The sequence below is a fragment of the Melospiza melodia genome, chromosome 3, assembly GCF_035770615.1.
Source record: "Melospiza melodia melodia isolate bMelMel2 chromosome 3, bMelMel2.pri, whole genome shotgun sequence".
Lineage (NCBI taxonomy): Eukaryota > Metazoa > Chordata > Aves > Passeriformes > Passerellidae > Melospiza > Melospiza melodia.
The window spans coordinates 33,671,914-33,686,849 of record NC_086196.1 but is presented as its reverse complement, the minus strand read 5'-3'; the positions used below and the strand labels follow the sequence as shown (position 1 = coordinate 33,686,849).

Below are 14,936 nucleotides of genomic sequence, written 5' to 3'. Positions count from 1 at the left end.
TTTTTTTAGGGGAAGTGAATTAAAAAGAAATGAACTTTTGCACTTTGAATCCCATAGTGACATTTAAGATAGCCCAAGTCAAACAGAGCTATAGATCTAAGGCACTTGTCTAATGTAAATGTAAATATTAAAACCTCAAAAAATCTTTGAAGTCTATTAAGGTTAAAGCTAGACAAAAGCCTATAGTGTAGACTTACAATTCAGTGACTAATACATATACATAACACTTCAATAAACTTAACTGAGGCCCTCTGAAAAGTAATATATAATCTACAAGCATCAATAGAAACCCAAGACCTGCATAGCAATGGCCAGAGAAATTGGTTTTCTTCCAAAGTCTGATCTTGACATTGCCGCTTTGAAGTTGCGGCCAGTTCCTACTTTCAAATCAGTATTTTCAATGACTTTGGACCCATATGGATATATGTTGAAAGTCAGTGGTGAATCATTGAATTTTCTACACTCTTCTGTGCATTTTACTCAATCTTATTTCAAAATCAAATGTAGGGTTTGTCTGCAAAGGGATACTGAGGGGTATTAGTCTGAATTAGCTGAAGAAGTGAAATTAGAGGAGTTGAATGTCATTAAAGTCCTCCTGAACCTCTCAATTCGGAATAAAACCTGAAATTTTAACTCAGATAAGTGGAGTAAATGGCTGCAGAGCTAATTAAACCCCCCATAACTCTGACCCAAGGTGCCCACACAAGGGCTGGATGTGCATTTCCGTGGCTTGTGACTAGAGAGCAGACTTTAGCCCATCCATGTGGGCGAGCCCTGGGAGCAGCCCGGCACGCCGGGCGTTGGCAGAGCCCCTTGGCACCGCCACAGCCCAGCCCCAGCGCCGCAGGTCCGGGCACGTGGGCGGGTACCAGGAGCGCCTCACTCAGGGGCAAAGGCTGCACAGGAAAGGAAAACAACTTCCCTGGGCTCAGCTGTGCAGGCCCTGGGCTCCTACTGGCATTTGTTGGTTGTACATTGCTTTTCAGAGTGACTCAGTTAAGTTTATTGAAATGTTATTCATGTCTTGCTGAGTCAGCACGGTGTCCTGGACTGGATGTACGTGAACCTGGACTTTGTCCGACCTAATGAAGATAAACTACTTTTAAAGCTCTCCTCTGACAGTGCATTTGTGGGTGTGCTAACCTATTGGAACTTCTTCCAACCATCAAAAAAAAAAAATCAAGCCAAACAATCGTGCTGGTTCATTCAATCTCAAAGCTGGATTCTCCTGAAATTTTTTCTCCTTAGTTTCCCCAGAACTCTGCTTCATTCAACAGAACAACAGTATGACCAGAGTTCATATTGTTGAGCAGTGTTCATGATCGTGCTTATTTTTAATCTCTCAGTACAGGCCATAATATATAAATAATATGGACCTATCATGTGAAAACTTTGGTTTAGACCAACATTTTTAAACAGCAATAAGTAATCCATAAAAAAAAGATGCGTATCTGGCTTCAAATCAGGAGTTAGCTTGGAATAAATAATAAATAAAGAAGAATTCTTCAGAATTCAGAGTGAACTCAGGAACCACTTGCTGATGCTAGAGAGAGAAATGCCATCTACATTCTGGTGTGTGCAGCTTCATAAAATGCACTCTGTTACTTTCCCTCATCATTAAAGCATCAGTGGTTAATTTTTAATTTATGATAATTAAACTGCAGAATGTATATTTCATTGCCATTAAAAGGTACAGCTACAAGATCGTTCAATACCAACACATTTTGGTGTATCAGGAGCACCCAGGTCACATATTGAATGCTTTTTCATACACAGGAAGGCTAGAGATATGTAAATGGAAACACAAGAGAGTGAAAAAACAGGTGAGGTTACAATAGAAATTATTTTATAACTGTATCACTGCAAATGTCATTAATTTGATATCACAAAACCAAATATCATAGGGTCTTAATGAAACCTTAGATTCACATTTACATGTGAATTCCATATGCAATTGAGAAGTCTCAAGCAAAAGACTGGCCTATGTTTCCTGAATTTTAAGGAAGACTGAACCTGCAGCTCATTGCAGCCCTGGTCCTTTTCTGCTGTCAGTTTTGTTCTTTATTCATGCACATTTCTGCACACTGTGTGCACCAATAGTGAAACGACTGAAGTTGCAGGATGTTGAGGAAAAAAGGCAGAACCAGGTCAGAAAATACTTAACTGACCACCAGGTATATCTTGAAAAGAACAAATTTGACATTTACTTCCTTCAGAATCATACTAAATATATTTAATATTTCCTGTAATAAAACTACACTGGGAAATCAAGCTTTATTTTTTTTGTTGTTTTTACCATAAATATAATAATTATTTTCAACACACCAAAATCTGAAATTAGATCAAGACACATAATCGTGTATTTATTTGGGGACAATAACATATTTAATTATGTGCTTAAAAGTCACAGAATCAATTATGCTTGGCAATTTTTTTTTTTTAAACCTGCCTGGGTTAAAAGATCAGTATCTATATATTTGTTGAAACTAAATCTGAAAAATTAATCCCTCCCCCCTACAACTTCAACCCGTCAATCTGAAGCTAAAGCAGTCTGGATATTTTGTGGGGATAATCCGGAGCATGGAGGTAGAGGGTAATATTATCCACATGAACTGACACTAAAAAATGCAAATGGGAAATGCACTGGAAAGCAGCTCATTTGCCCACAGAAGGAAATCTATTTGCTTGGTTTCCATAGAGAGGAAAGAGAAATTTTCCTAATGCTGAGATTTCCGGCAGGTCAGCAGAGCAGGCGCTTTGCTCATGGAGGAGTCACCAGCAGAAGGCCAGTCAGAGATGTCTCATTCTGTTTGTTTATCATGCATGGTCCTGGTTACCAGTTGCTGTGATATGGATTTCCACTGTTAATCAAGCACTTGCCATCCTGCTCGTGACTAATGTAAGATAAAATGGGATTTTTTTCATGATGTAAAGCATCCTCTAATGGCAAATATCATCTCTTAATGAAAAATGGAGCTGCTGAGGCCAGGGATCCCAGAGGAAAGAGATTGCATCCTTTCAATAGGAGACAGTTGGGCTGTCAGCCCTGGTTGTCTCAGCCTTCCCCCTCCAGGCTGGAAGAGTCTGTCCTGAGACATCCCTGCCCATCCTTTGCATTCTAACTACAGAGTTCTGATCAGATTCATTGCAAATATACCACAGCTCACATAGTGGTCTTTTCGCTTTCACAGTGCAAAATAACTTGTAAAAAGAGCTCAGAGAGGTTCTCTCACTCCTCACTTAATGTCTCAGAAAATCCAATACTGTTGATTCACATCAAAGAGAGAGTCACAGAAGTGAAAGGAAAAGCAAACAAAGTGCACAAGGCTGACACCCTGCCCTGCCAGCACAGTGCATTATGCTCGTGGCCAGTGTCCTTCCTACTGCAGTGCACTGGGTCCTAGCTGGTTAGAGGAGTCAGGATCAAAATCTGGGGCAGGTCAGCAAGAGAAACTGACTCTTGAATGGAGTGATAGGAAGCACAGAAAAGGCTGAGGTAGTTTATGAAGTCAGAGATGATACAGGAGATATTGCTGTTGAAAGAAAGGACTGCAGAAAGCAAGTCTTACAATTCTATTCCTGCAAAACCAGTCTGCTTTTTCTCAGGGGGAAACTGAGCTGTTTAGGCTGGAAGAACTTGCTTTAGGTAGTTATCACTCTCTTTTAGCAGTCTACTGCACACTTCAATATATTTATAAAGCCTTTATTTTGTAGATAAACTTATGGCAGAGTTGCACAAATCAGAAAAAAATTCTCAGCATTAAGACCTTGGCTATGATGATGTGTGCTCACCCTGACTTCCCTTGGTACTTTTTCCTACAGAAAATTGATCCTGATCCTCATATCTGATTATTTGCCACGATCTGTGCTACTGTCCTCATTGGAAACCCTGTTGTGCCCTCCCAACATCTGTAGAGCAAAGAGAGTCCATAATCTGCTTCTGTGTTGGCAGGTACGAAGGTGGATTAAGAGCCCGATGGTCAACGCTGAGAAGCATCCACATGCCAGCCTCAAATACCCAGGGCCCACTGTGATGAATTTACCTGCAGGGGATGCAGAGCTGGAGCCTCCCTTCTGCCAGACCTGCCTGAGTGACCACCCTTTCCAGCGAGGGATTGCTCCTCAGGAGGCCGAGTCCTGCTCCTGGGAGAGCCAGAGAAACTGCAAAGTAAGCCACTCTTTCCTCCCCACAAACTCTGTTTACATGTTTTGTACTGATAACAGGTCTGTACTTCCAATGGACCTGTATTTAAGAGACTGTGTGCCCCTGGAAGAGAAAGGATGTTCCAAAACCTGAAACTACTGACCAAGGCTGTTGTGCACATCTGGGCTCTGCTTTCTACTTTGAAATTTGGTGTCCATGGAAAAGACTCTTCACTAAAGTGCTGTGATGTACTCTCATAGTATTTGAACAGATTAGCAATAATAATAAATATTATTTCTCTGTTTTACAGAAACTGGGGTAAGAATAGGTGATGTTATCTTTCCAAGCTAGTGAAAAGGACCCAGACTTGCTAAGTTTTTCCCTTCTGTCCAACAAGTATAAGACCACCTTCATCCCCTCTACTCCCCAAACCACGTCTAGCTTTCTTTTTAGAAATTAGAATTTGGCTTAGGTAGTTTTCCCAAACAGGAGGTAAACTATTCAGGGGGTCTTCTAGCAGAAGGGAAACCCTGTTTTGCCTCAAGTCACGTTGGTATGTAATAGATGACACCATTCCTCATCTAGTGCTGGGCAGTTCCACACAGAGGTGAAGATGGCAAAATTGTGAGGGCTAAGATGGTCGAGAAGGGGCTTTTCTGAGGCAGACTTTGTACTTTTTTTTCATTGTTCAGCTCCACATAATCCCTGTGGAGAAAAGCCAAATGCAGAACAGAAAGTTTTCCGCAGAGTCTGTCATCCCTGACAGAATTATCCCTTGCCTGGAAATGGTGTGCAAAAAAAAAGGAGAGAGTTGTAGAAACATAAAAGCAAACAAATAAGAATCTTTCCAAGTACAAAGCAGAGCAAATGTGACAAGGCATTTATCAGAGCCTTAGCATAGAGCTCACAGCAGAAACATTTTTTTCAAGCTACATTTGCTGCATTTTTAAACAGGGAAATCCAAGCAGCAGGTAAAAATGGAAGTCTTGTGCACTTCTGAAACCCAGCAAAAGCATTGTGGTTAAACATGTGCAAGTGAAGGAGCTAATTACTCCTCCATTTTAACTTCATTAAGAAGATTAATTTTGCTCAGGCTGAAGCATTAAAAAATGAAAGCACCAAAGACAGCAGGATTCTGCAAATCCTTTGCCCTGCTGTAAATCACATGTATTCCTGCAGAGCTGTAGGGCCTCACAACTGATTTCCATTAGGTTTCACATGCATGTGAGGTAGATTTGGCTGAATGCAGATTCCCCTGGACCTCTCTCGCTGTCTCCTTTCTGCAGGCAGTGGAGAGGCTGCTTACTCAGCAGCTGGAGTTTGCAGCAAGGGAGGTATTTTGCACGCTGCTTTAAAAACATCATTATCTGGCAAAAGACTTCTTGGATAAAGCTTTCCTGCATAAGGAATCTTTTAAGTAAGTTAAAGCACAGAGTCCTTGATGTGATTAAACGTAAGGTCACTGCCTTTTTCTCTACAGTAGAACCAGGAGGAAGCTTTTAATAATAAAGGCTGAAGGAGTTCTGTGTGTGACCTTTTCAAAGTTTAAAGAGAGTTTCTGGGTGAGATTCTGTTCGAGGGTTACAAGTGGCACAAGCTGCATCAAGTGTGAAATAACTCCCCTCACTTTAAACCCATGAACTTGAACAGAACTTGAACAGTTCTGTATTTCAAGGAGAAGAGAACGTGATCTCTGTTAAATCAGCAGGGAGCTTGGATTGTGCCAGTCATCTCTCCTGGATAACTCTTGTTTCTTTTTCTCCACTGCTCTTCCTTCTCTGTTTTTCAGTACTGCAACCAGGTACTGGTATCATGATTATAGTTCCTTTGTGCTGTGCTCAACACCAACCCATACAAGGGTCCACCTGACCCCGTTCTTTTGCTCAAGGGCAAATTAACTCAAAAACAAATCAGCTGTGAAATATTATTAAAGGCTTATTCTAGGCAACATGTTTTTTTCTGACAGGCTTCAGGTTATTCTGATCAGTTTGAAAAAGGCCTTATAAAAACCAACCTGATTAAAACACATCACCCAAGGGGACACGTATCTGTATTCCTATTCTTATTTCCAGTACAGAACAAGGGAAAAAATCATTACTGCTTGTTTACTGTGATTGTAATTATGTAGTGGAGTTTTTAAAAATTGACATAGCGTAAATAAGATTATTTTGAAACTAAAAGTATTTTAAATAATGATTTTTTTCTTAATATATGCTCTCATTTCCACTTCCCCAGGCTTTTCTATTAAGGCATGTGCCAGCTGGAATTTATAAAAATTATTACTGATGTAACCTCTATTAAGTCTCCTCTGTTATTTGTACGATAGTGTATAATCTCTGCATTTTTATGATTTTTTTTTTCTGCTTTGCTTACAGTGGACTAGATAATTACCAAGCATTGCCAGAAAATCATGCTAATTTTCACATGACTGGCTTACATAGGTATATTATTGTTTTTTGCAACCGATGTGGATTAGTTATATGGGAGCTTATATCTGCTCGACTAGTGTAACAGCTGAAGCCCTAAGAGCCTGGACCACTGCCAGGGTAGTGATTTACAATAACCAAACCTTACTTTTCCACGTCTATCTGCATAGTTCAGGTTGCACATAACTCACTAGCTTGATGAGGAGGGTAAATTTGCTTTCAAAATAAATTACCATGCTGTGTAATGAATACCTCGTGTGAGTAAGCTGGTTTTGAAAGAGCAGGCAACCCATCTCTTACAGTTGCATTGCAGTCTGCTAAATAGGGAGAGGCAAATATGGTGAAAATTGGGTGTGATTTAAATCTCTCAGGTGAGGGTTTACCAAGCTGGGTTATAAGAAGCAAATCATACTCACATGCACACACACACACATAAAATTATTTTATGCTCTGCATGACCTGTGTATTCCACTTGCACTGTATTGTTATGCCCTTGTTTCAAACCTTTCTCTAAATAAGCAAAAGATAGGACCTTGTTAGTGAGCTCAAAATATCTTTTTTTTTTTTTTTTCTCAGAGCCAAGAGCTAGGCTCAAGGCTTGTTCTGTTCTTTCCTCTTTGTCTAAAAAATCTCCTGCTGCCCTATCCATCAGCTGGCGTCTGTCCTGAAGCACCACAGACACATCTCTATCTAGGAGACCAAAGCCTTGAATGTCCAGAGCTGTCTTTTCTTTCCAGAGCCAGACAAAAGCCCTGTGCAGCCCCTAGCTAAGAGGTGGCAGGAGGGAAAGGGCGAGCTCAGTAAGCCTTTACTCCATTTAGGCAACATGACTTCAGCTGGCCGGGAGCGTGTCCAGCATGGCCGTGGCTGTGTGACAGACGGGGCACCCGGGGGTGCTGAGCAGGGTGCTGGGCCCCAGCAGCCCCAGGAGGGGCCATCCCCACATCAGGGACCACGTTTGGATCTCTTCATCCCCTCTTATCATGTCTGTGGGGCAGGCGATGGGAAAGAGATGGAGGCTCCTGAGGCAGTTGCTTTGTCTTCTTCCACCCATGGCAGTCCATCCATGCCCACTGTCTTCTGTGAAGGAGCATCAGGAGAATCTTAATTAGGGCTGCAGGGAATTCAGTGCTGCCACCTTTTAGGAGAAGTCCTTTGCAGCTTAGTGGGAGTTAATTACTCTCATGGACACTTTTGGATCGTGTTATTAGATCCATAGCAGGAATTAATTTTGCTACTGAAAGTCTCTCAAGGATCCTGTGTATAGAAGAACCCTTGAATTCAGTCAGATTTCAGCACTTAACCGTATTCAAGTCTTGCTTCAGAGATGAGGAATACTGAAAGAAATATACCCAAGCCAAAGGCTGGACAACTATTTGAGATAGTTCTAATTACAAATCTCTCCCACAAATAACACACAGCTCCTAGAAACTTTCCTTTGAGATGGGGTAAGAATATGTTTCAGATTAAACATTTTGCGTAAAGGGGCATCATAAAAATTAATGCCTTTTAATGGACTAGGAAAATGTGGAGATGAAAAAAATCTGACTAGCTCTCCATAAAGAAAGAGTTTGGTGACAAGTCTGAGTGGGATTTTTAGGGAAATATGGTTTTCTCACACATTTTAGACAAATAATCCTCCTACATTTAATGATCCGCCTTGGTAATGAGGCACCCTGTGATTTACACCCTGGTAAGTGCTAGTTAATACACTAACATATGCACATACACAACAGAGGAAATGAAAATCCTGAAAGCCCAGTACGGGACAAAAGTATTCCTGGAACCAATACATGTGAGAAGTGCCGCAATAAAAGACAATTTGGAAAAGAAAAGTAGATTTTAAAAAGGAAGTTTGGGTAGCAGAAATACAGAATTGTTCAGTGAAATCAGGTCTGGAGAGGACTGTGAGAGGCTCCAGCAAACCTAGGCAAATTAATAACCTGATGGCAGATTACACTTGATAGAGGCAGAAAGACAGTAATGCACTTTGATGGAATAATTGTAACTACTCAGTACACCCTATAGGGTGTTGAGTTAAGTGTGATTACTCTAGAAGGCAGCCTGGATGCCACAGAAAGTAGCTTGGCTCAGGTCAGTCCCACACTCAGCAAAGCAGACACTCTGTGCTTGCATTTAGGAGTAGAGCCCTCCATCCACTGAGTCTGCTTCTGTCCCATATGGAGAGACATGGGGAAGGATGTGAAATAGATCCATCTGCTGTGGGTGAGAGCAGCAGTACCAGGGCAACACATGCCTCTGAAAGGCCTTGCAGAGCAAGCTGTCTCTTTTTTTTGTTCATTATATAATGAAATCCACTTTGGAGTGTCTGTCAGAGACCCTGGTAAGTAGGATCCTTTGGAAAGACATTTTCAAGGAGCAAAGGACAGACAAAGAGGCAAATGGTCCCTGAGCCTATAGCTCAGACTTTGTTGTCTTGATGGCATGCCTCATGCAGTGATTTAGGAAAGACTTATGAAGATTATCTTGATGAGTTTAGGCTTCTCTTTTGTCCCTTCTTGTTCTTCTTCCAGGACAAGGACCTGGCAGAAAAAAAAAATATTAACATCATTCCAGAAAAATTATGGTGCTTTATTTGCCAACTCCATGGTAATATTGAAAAGTAGAAATAGGTCTGGAAAGGGAAAATTAAAAACAACTGGAAAATTCCCATTTAAGCAGAGAAACAACAAGAAAATCTTGTATAAAATACTTCATATTATAAGCAGACTTCAAATATAAAGAGCTACAGGGATATGCAACTGTCTTCCAAAACAGACGAGTCAAATGTAGTGGCATCTAGCTGAAGTCTAATATATTCATGCATAGAATATTCCTGCCCTTACAGAAGGTTACTCCAGATTGCAGGGTATGTTTTGCTATGGCCCCTAAGACTGGAAGAAGGGGGCTTATCTCACTGAGCTGGGAAACTGCCCCTTGTGTTCATAAAAGTGACACACAGAGAGCCAATCAATCAGATAACCTTTTTCAGAGCTCCGTGTTATACTGAGAAGGACACTTGCAACATAATCCTAAGGAAGAAAATGTTAAAACCAGTAAAGGAAATAGTTCTATACTACATATGATTTAACTTCAGAATCCACAACCACTGGACCTCCACAGCTTCTCTCATCATTTTTCATTTACAAGTGAATCCAGACTTGATACGCTGCTCCAGTAATGTATTGTAGCACTGTCTGAAGATTAAAGAGAGTTTTAGAGAATAAAGTGGTTCAAGATGAGCAATTAGAACAGTCAAGAAGGTATTTCTTCTATTACTTCTATTCATTCTGTAGTTTCTGCTTGTAGAAAGTCTGTCTTTTCTGGATCATCACAACTCAAAGTTGCAGCTTAATCCTGAGAATTGACAGTCTCTAATGAAAAAGCCATTTTTCACCAGCAGAGCTTATAGCTATTTCCTAAATAGTTGTTTCTAGCTGACTACACTAAAGCTCTTTCAGCTAATGATATAAATGTGTCACTAATGAGGTTTTGATGGAATTTGGAATTGAGTTCGTTTGAATACTTACCTCCCCCCATGAGTACAGGCTTATTTACCTGCCAATAGGTCTCTGTGCTTTTGGAATTTGATCATCTGTATATATGAAGACCAGGCACTCAAACATTATTTTATTGCGGATCCTATAGCTTTAGCAAAATGAAACAATCACAGATTTCTCTGTAGCTCAGATTTCTCTGCAGCTGTGAGTATCAGCTGTGAAAGCATCACACGAATGAGGTGGGAACAGGCTTTGTTTCAGGGATTCAATCTAAATGCAGTACATAGTTACATGGGTTTGTAATGGATTGATATAGGGTTATTATGGATAATATTTATTTAGACAAGTCAAAAATGTTTAGCACAAAGGCATTTTCAAATGGAAATGGCAAAGCATAGTTTATAAATGCACAGGCTAAAATTATGTGTAATTTCAGTGAATGGGAAAGACTGAATAGCAGACAATTGCCTGTGGGGGGTTTTACAGTCCCAACTGACAAAGAGAATGTCTATACAGCACAGAGCATATAAATCAGCTCCATGGCTCAAAGAAATTATGGGATACATCAATCATCTGCTTTACAAATACGCAGCGAGGCACTCAGTCATTTGTACATCCATCACAGGTCTGTTCAAGTGCCACAGACTTAGTAAATTAATTGGACAAGTCAATATCAAAATCTAAAAACATGTTCTCCTTCTTTTTAAATGCTGGTTCAACACTACTGAAGATAATTAAAGTATTTCTTATTTTAAAGAAGCTGTCAAGTATTTTCCCTGGGGATAACTACAGCTGGAAAATGATTTATTATTCTTTCCATGGGGTTTCCATAATACCTGAACTGGAAATGACATCCTTTTCTCTCTCTTTCTTAAGTTATTTTTTTCTTTTAATATGTTTTTTATCTAGCACCTTTTTTGAGTCAGAGATTCAAATGGCTTTGCGGACAGTCAACAAGATGAGAGAAAAGTACTCCTTCCTCCACTGGCGCTAGTAACCCAAAAATACACAGCAGAGCAGGTATGAGGAATGTGGACCAAACACAGTCGACCAAATTTCTGTTTAATTTTGTTCTGTCATGCAAGACAGACCAAGCTCATTTTTGATTATTAACTGGTCAGCCATATGAGGCCAAGAGATTTTTCTCACTAGAATTGAAGAATGTTCTGCATTTCTCCAGAATCCAGCTTCTGGTAATACTTAGTGTCTGATATCAAAGAATACAGTGGACAAGACCAGTAAAAAAAAAGTAGTTAGTTCGAAATATATTTTTTTCCCCAGTCAGCCAAATGCTGTGCTAGATTACTTTGGTCTACAAAGGTTCTATTTAGCAGGAGCTACTGGAGTTGCTCTTCTCAACTAGAGTTTGATTTTAATCTGTTTATTGCCCATCTTGTAATCATTGCTTCAGCTCATTTTGAAGATAATCCCGTGCTTCACAGTAGATAAACAAAGGAGTCTGTTGCGTTGTGTGACAAGGTCATAAAAGCAATCTGACGGGCAATTGATACTTCTCTTCTAAAGAGTAACAGCACTACAGATAAAACAAACTCTTTCATATATGTGTTGTTAAGACCACATACAGATAGCTAAAGATTAGATCTGCAAAGTAGCTGAGGGCATCCCCTGGGCAGTGTGTGTCCACCTCTCCCCACCAAAAGATATCCCATGGCCTGCCTAGACTGTGCTTTTGAGTATTGACAAGGGCTGGTCTTGTGGGCCCTTTCTCTCTAAAGAAATTAATCCCTGACCCCGAAATATGTTTCTTAAAGAAAACTTGGTTTCTTCCTCTGGCTCCTCTGTGTGCCCCGGTGTGTCAACTCCTGGAAGTCCCAGACCAGACAAGACACCCCAAGTGCCTTGGTCAGTGCCTGTAACACAGTGGAGAATATTTTTCCTCCTCTTAACACTGGAGATGTTGCATTCCTTTGCAGTTTATAAATAGGCATCACTATTTTTCTGTCTAGAAGTTCCAGATAACCTCTTATGTACAATTTTCCTCTTTGCACAAAGAGGTTATAATTGGCAAAGAACTCCATATTGTAAACTCATGTATTCTGTAAATCCTATTATATTAGTCAATACAGTGCCTACAATGCTGCTCATTTAAGGTAATTTAATGGAATCCACACCTCAGGACTCCTCAGTGTCTCTTCTCTTAATACAGTGTGCTTGCTCTATGTCTAATTATAGAGTTTCCATTTTGTGAAATCTTTTCATCCTTCTGAATAGTTAGCTCAGGATGTTCTAAAAGAGTTTCTGTAATGCACTCTCTAGATTTGACAGATGCATGATAAATCAACTTTTTTGATCATTTGCATTAATGGAAATATAATTATTTCCAAAGCAGCAGTGCAGCTGCACAAAGACTTTGTTTGGCCTATACTGTATGACACCATATAGACATTTACCTTTAAACCAAATAGAAACTCTGCTCAGGCTCAAAACAATCACACTCTCTCAAAATTATTTTGGACCCTTCCTAGAAAAGACATTATTGTTTTTAAAGTCCCATGATAGTTTTGCATAAGTTGGAGAATTTATTTCATAGGGGGGAAAAGCATCAAATTTTCCTGAGACAGAGCTTAGGGGAATAGTGGGGTGATATCTATAAGTCATATGAGTCTGGAAGAAGAAGGAATAAGGCCCAAGGGAATTCTATAGATTAGAAATGCTAGTTTAAAGGAACTTAAAATGAATCTAGCCCTTTTAATTAAGAAATCCTTAAGTGTGAGCTGTCATGTGAAACCATGTGGGTTTTGCTTTCCTGTGAAACTAAAATTTTTTTTGCAGATAAGTGGACTTACAGACAGAAGTAAAACCAAAACAACATACAAATGTGTTAATTCCAATAAACATTTGACAAGTTATCAAGTGGTAGCACTTGATAACATCTTTCTTTGTTCTGGAGCAGAATCCATTCCCTACAGTTACATGATTAAATTTTGCACACACCTAAGTGCTTTAGAATAATGCAAAGCAAGCAAATAGAAAAGACAAAAAGAGGTTGGATTTATTTCTCTAAGCCATGAAGAAGGATTAAGAATGGTCTTGAAGAGGATGTGGTAGGATCCACTCTTGCCCTTGAAAGATAAACTGATGGAGTGAGGGTTCCTCCCACATATTATTACTGAGAGTGTGAAGCGGAAATCTGAGGACTATGATTTAGGTAGCTCAAATCTGTAAGGTGGGGAAGACAAACACCTTTTCTACTCCCAAAGCATCTTCTAACTACTAGCTGGTAACACCTTGTCCAGGTGAAAATGGAGGATGCTGTGAATGCCGCCCTTTGCAGCTGCATCACTGTTAGAGCACACACAAAACCCTGTAGCTTGTTGAACCCTGGGCTGCCTTCCTGAAACCCCTTATTTGAGTATTAAGGGGTTGTGGGATGAAGTGCAGGTGGGAAGGAAAGCTACAGTTCCTCCCTGCCTCCTAAAGGTCTCATTCTTGAGAGTGGCCAAGTTTTGCCATCAGCTCTATTCCAAGGGGACTCATGGAAGGCAGGAGAAACGGATCTGATTTCTATAGGATAGAAGGACCTGTCAAAACTGGAGCATTTGTTGACAGGCTTGGTCTATTAGATAGAAATAGGGATTGGTGCTCTTGAGAAGCTTTTCAAAAGCCACTCTTAAAAGGCAGAAGTTAGATAGCTGATATTTCACCCTCGATTGTCAAGATATTGGGTGTTGTTACTGTGAAGCACCTAGTGCTGCTGAAGAGGTACCTGCAGAGGTTCCTACACACCCAGAGTTACAGATTATACCCTAGAAGGTTGATGTCTAAAAGCTAGCTTTCATTAAGATGACGATGTTTGGTTTCTTAAGGATTTTTTTTTTTAATCTAGCCTGCAGAAATTGAAGCTCTTTGAGAGATAAAGATATCTTGGCTTAAAAAGCTGTCCTTTCATCAAAACAATTCCCCAAGCCCCAAGATACATTTACTGAAAGAAAAATATAGCTACATGCAAAGCCAAATGCATACAGAAATGCAACACAATCCTTTTTTCTACATAATAAATGACAGCTACTGAGGGAATGGCTACAGATGAAAAGAACAAACTAGCTTTCTTTTCAAAGCACCAAAGGGAAACACATGGAACAATGAAGCTGTTGAGTAAACTCTGTCAAGATAAATATCATATATCTTAAAAGAAAAGTACCTTTACAATCCGATTACTATAACTGGAAGAATTTCAGACATCTGTGTACTTCAATCACCAGGGTTTTTTTGTCAAAATTGGAAGTCCAGGGTTTTTCTGTTTCTGTTGCTTTCATATGCATCACTGAGACGTTATAAAGTTTTTAGTTCCAGCTGTCTCTGAGGGTGGCTTTTGTTTTTCAAATTCAGCATGTCAGCTAACTATGCTTATTGTATTTCTAATGTGTCAAAACCACTATTTAATATCAATAGTTGCATTGATTATGGATATTGATACTGCCGAAGTTCCACCCTGATAAAGCACTGCTTCTTTTTTTCTACACTCTGTAGTTTTGGGGTGGACTCTGAAGATCAGGATCTGGGAATTCATCCCTAGAAGGCACAGATACACCCGTAAAAGATTTTTATGCTCAGGTGGTGGTTCCTCCATCACAACGTGCCTCCTCCGGGGTCCTGTGCATTATTGGCACAACTGGAAGAAAAAACTCAGCAGCAAATCTGTCATTTCCTGCGCTAGGTACAGCCACTGCCACGGTTTCAGTCCAAGGCTTTGTCTGCATTCGGTGGGGCATTTCACACCCAATTGAGAAGACAATCTAATCACAGATCTGGCTCCTCCTTGCCCTCTTAGGCTTGCCTGTGGTGGCAATGTTTGCAATCTTTGGCCCCTTTGTCCTCTTAGAGCTATGGAACTGCTGCAGTAGT

At 40.2% G+C, this 14,936-nt stretch overlaps 1 protein-coding gene across 1 annotated transcript in view; it reads left to right on the top strand.

Annotated features, from left to right (window-relative positions):
- Positions 1-14,936, top strand: part of SGK1 (serum/glucocorticoid regulated kinase 1) — a 70,225-nt gene that overhangs the window by 19,136 nt on the left and 36,153 nt on the right. Inside the window, exon 2 of the mRNA XM_063151228.1 lies at positions 3,953-4,168. Within this exon, the coding sequence (XP_063007298.1) occupies positions 3,953-4,168 (216 nt within the window). The remainder of the gene's footprint in view (positions 1-3,952; positions 4,169-14,936) is intronic.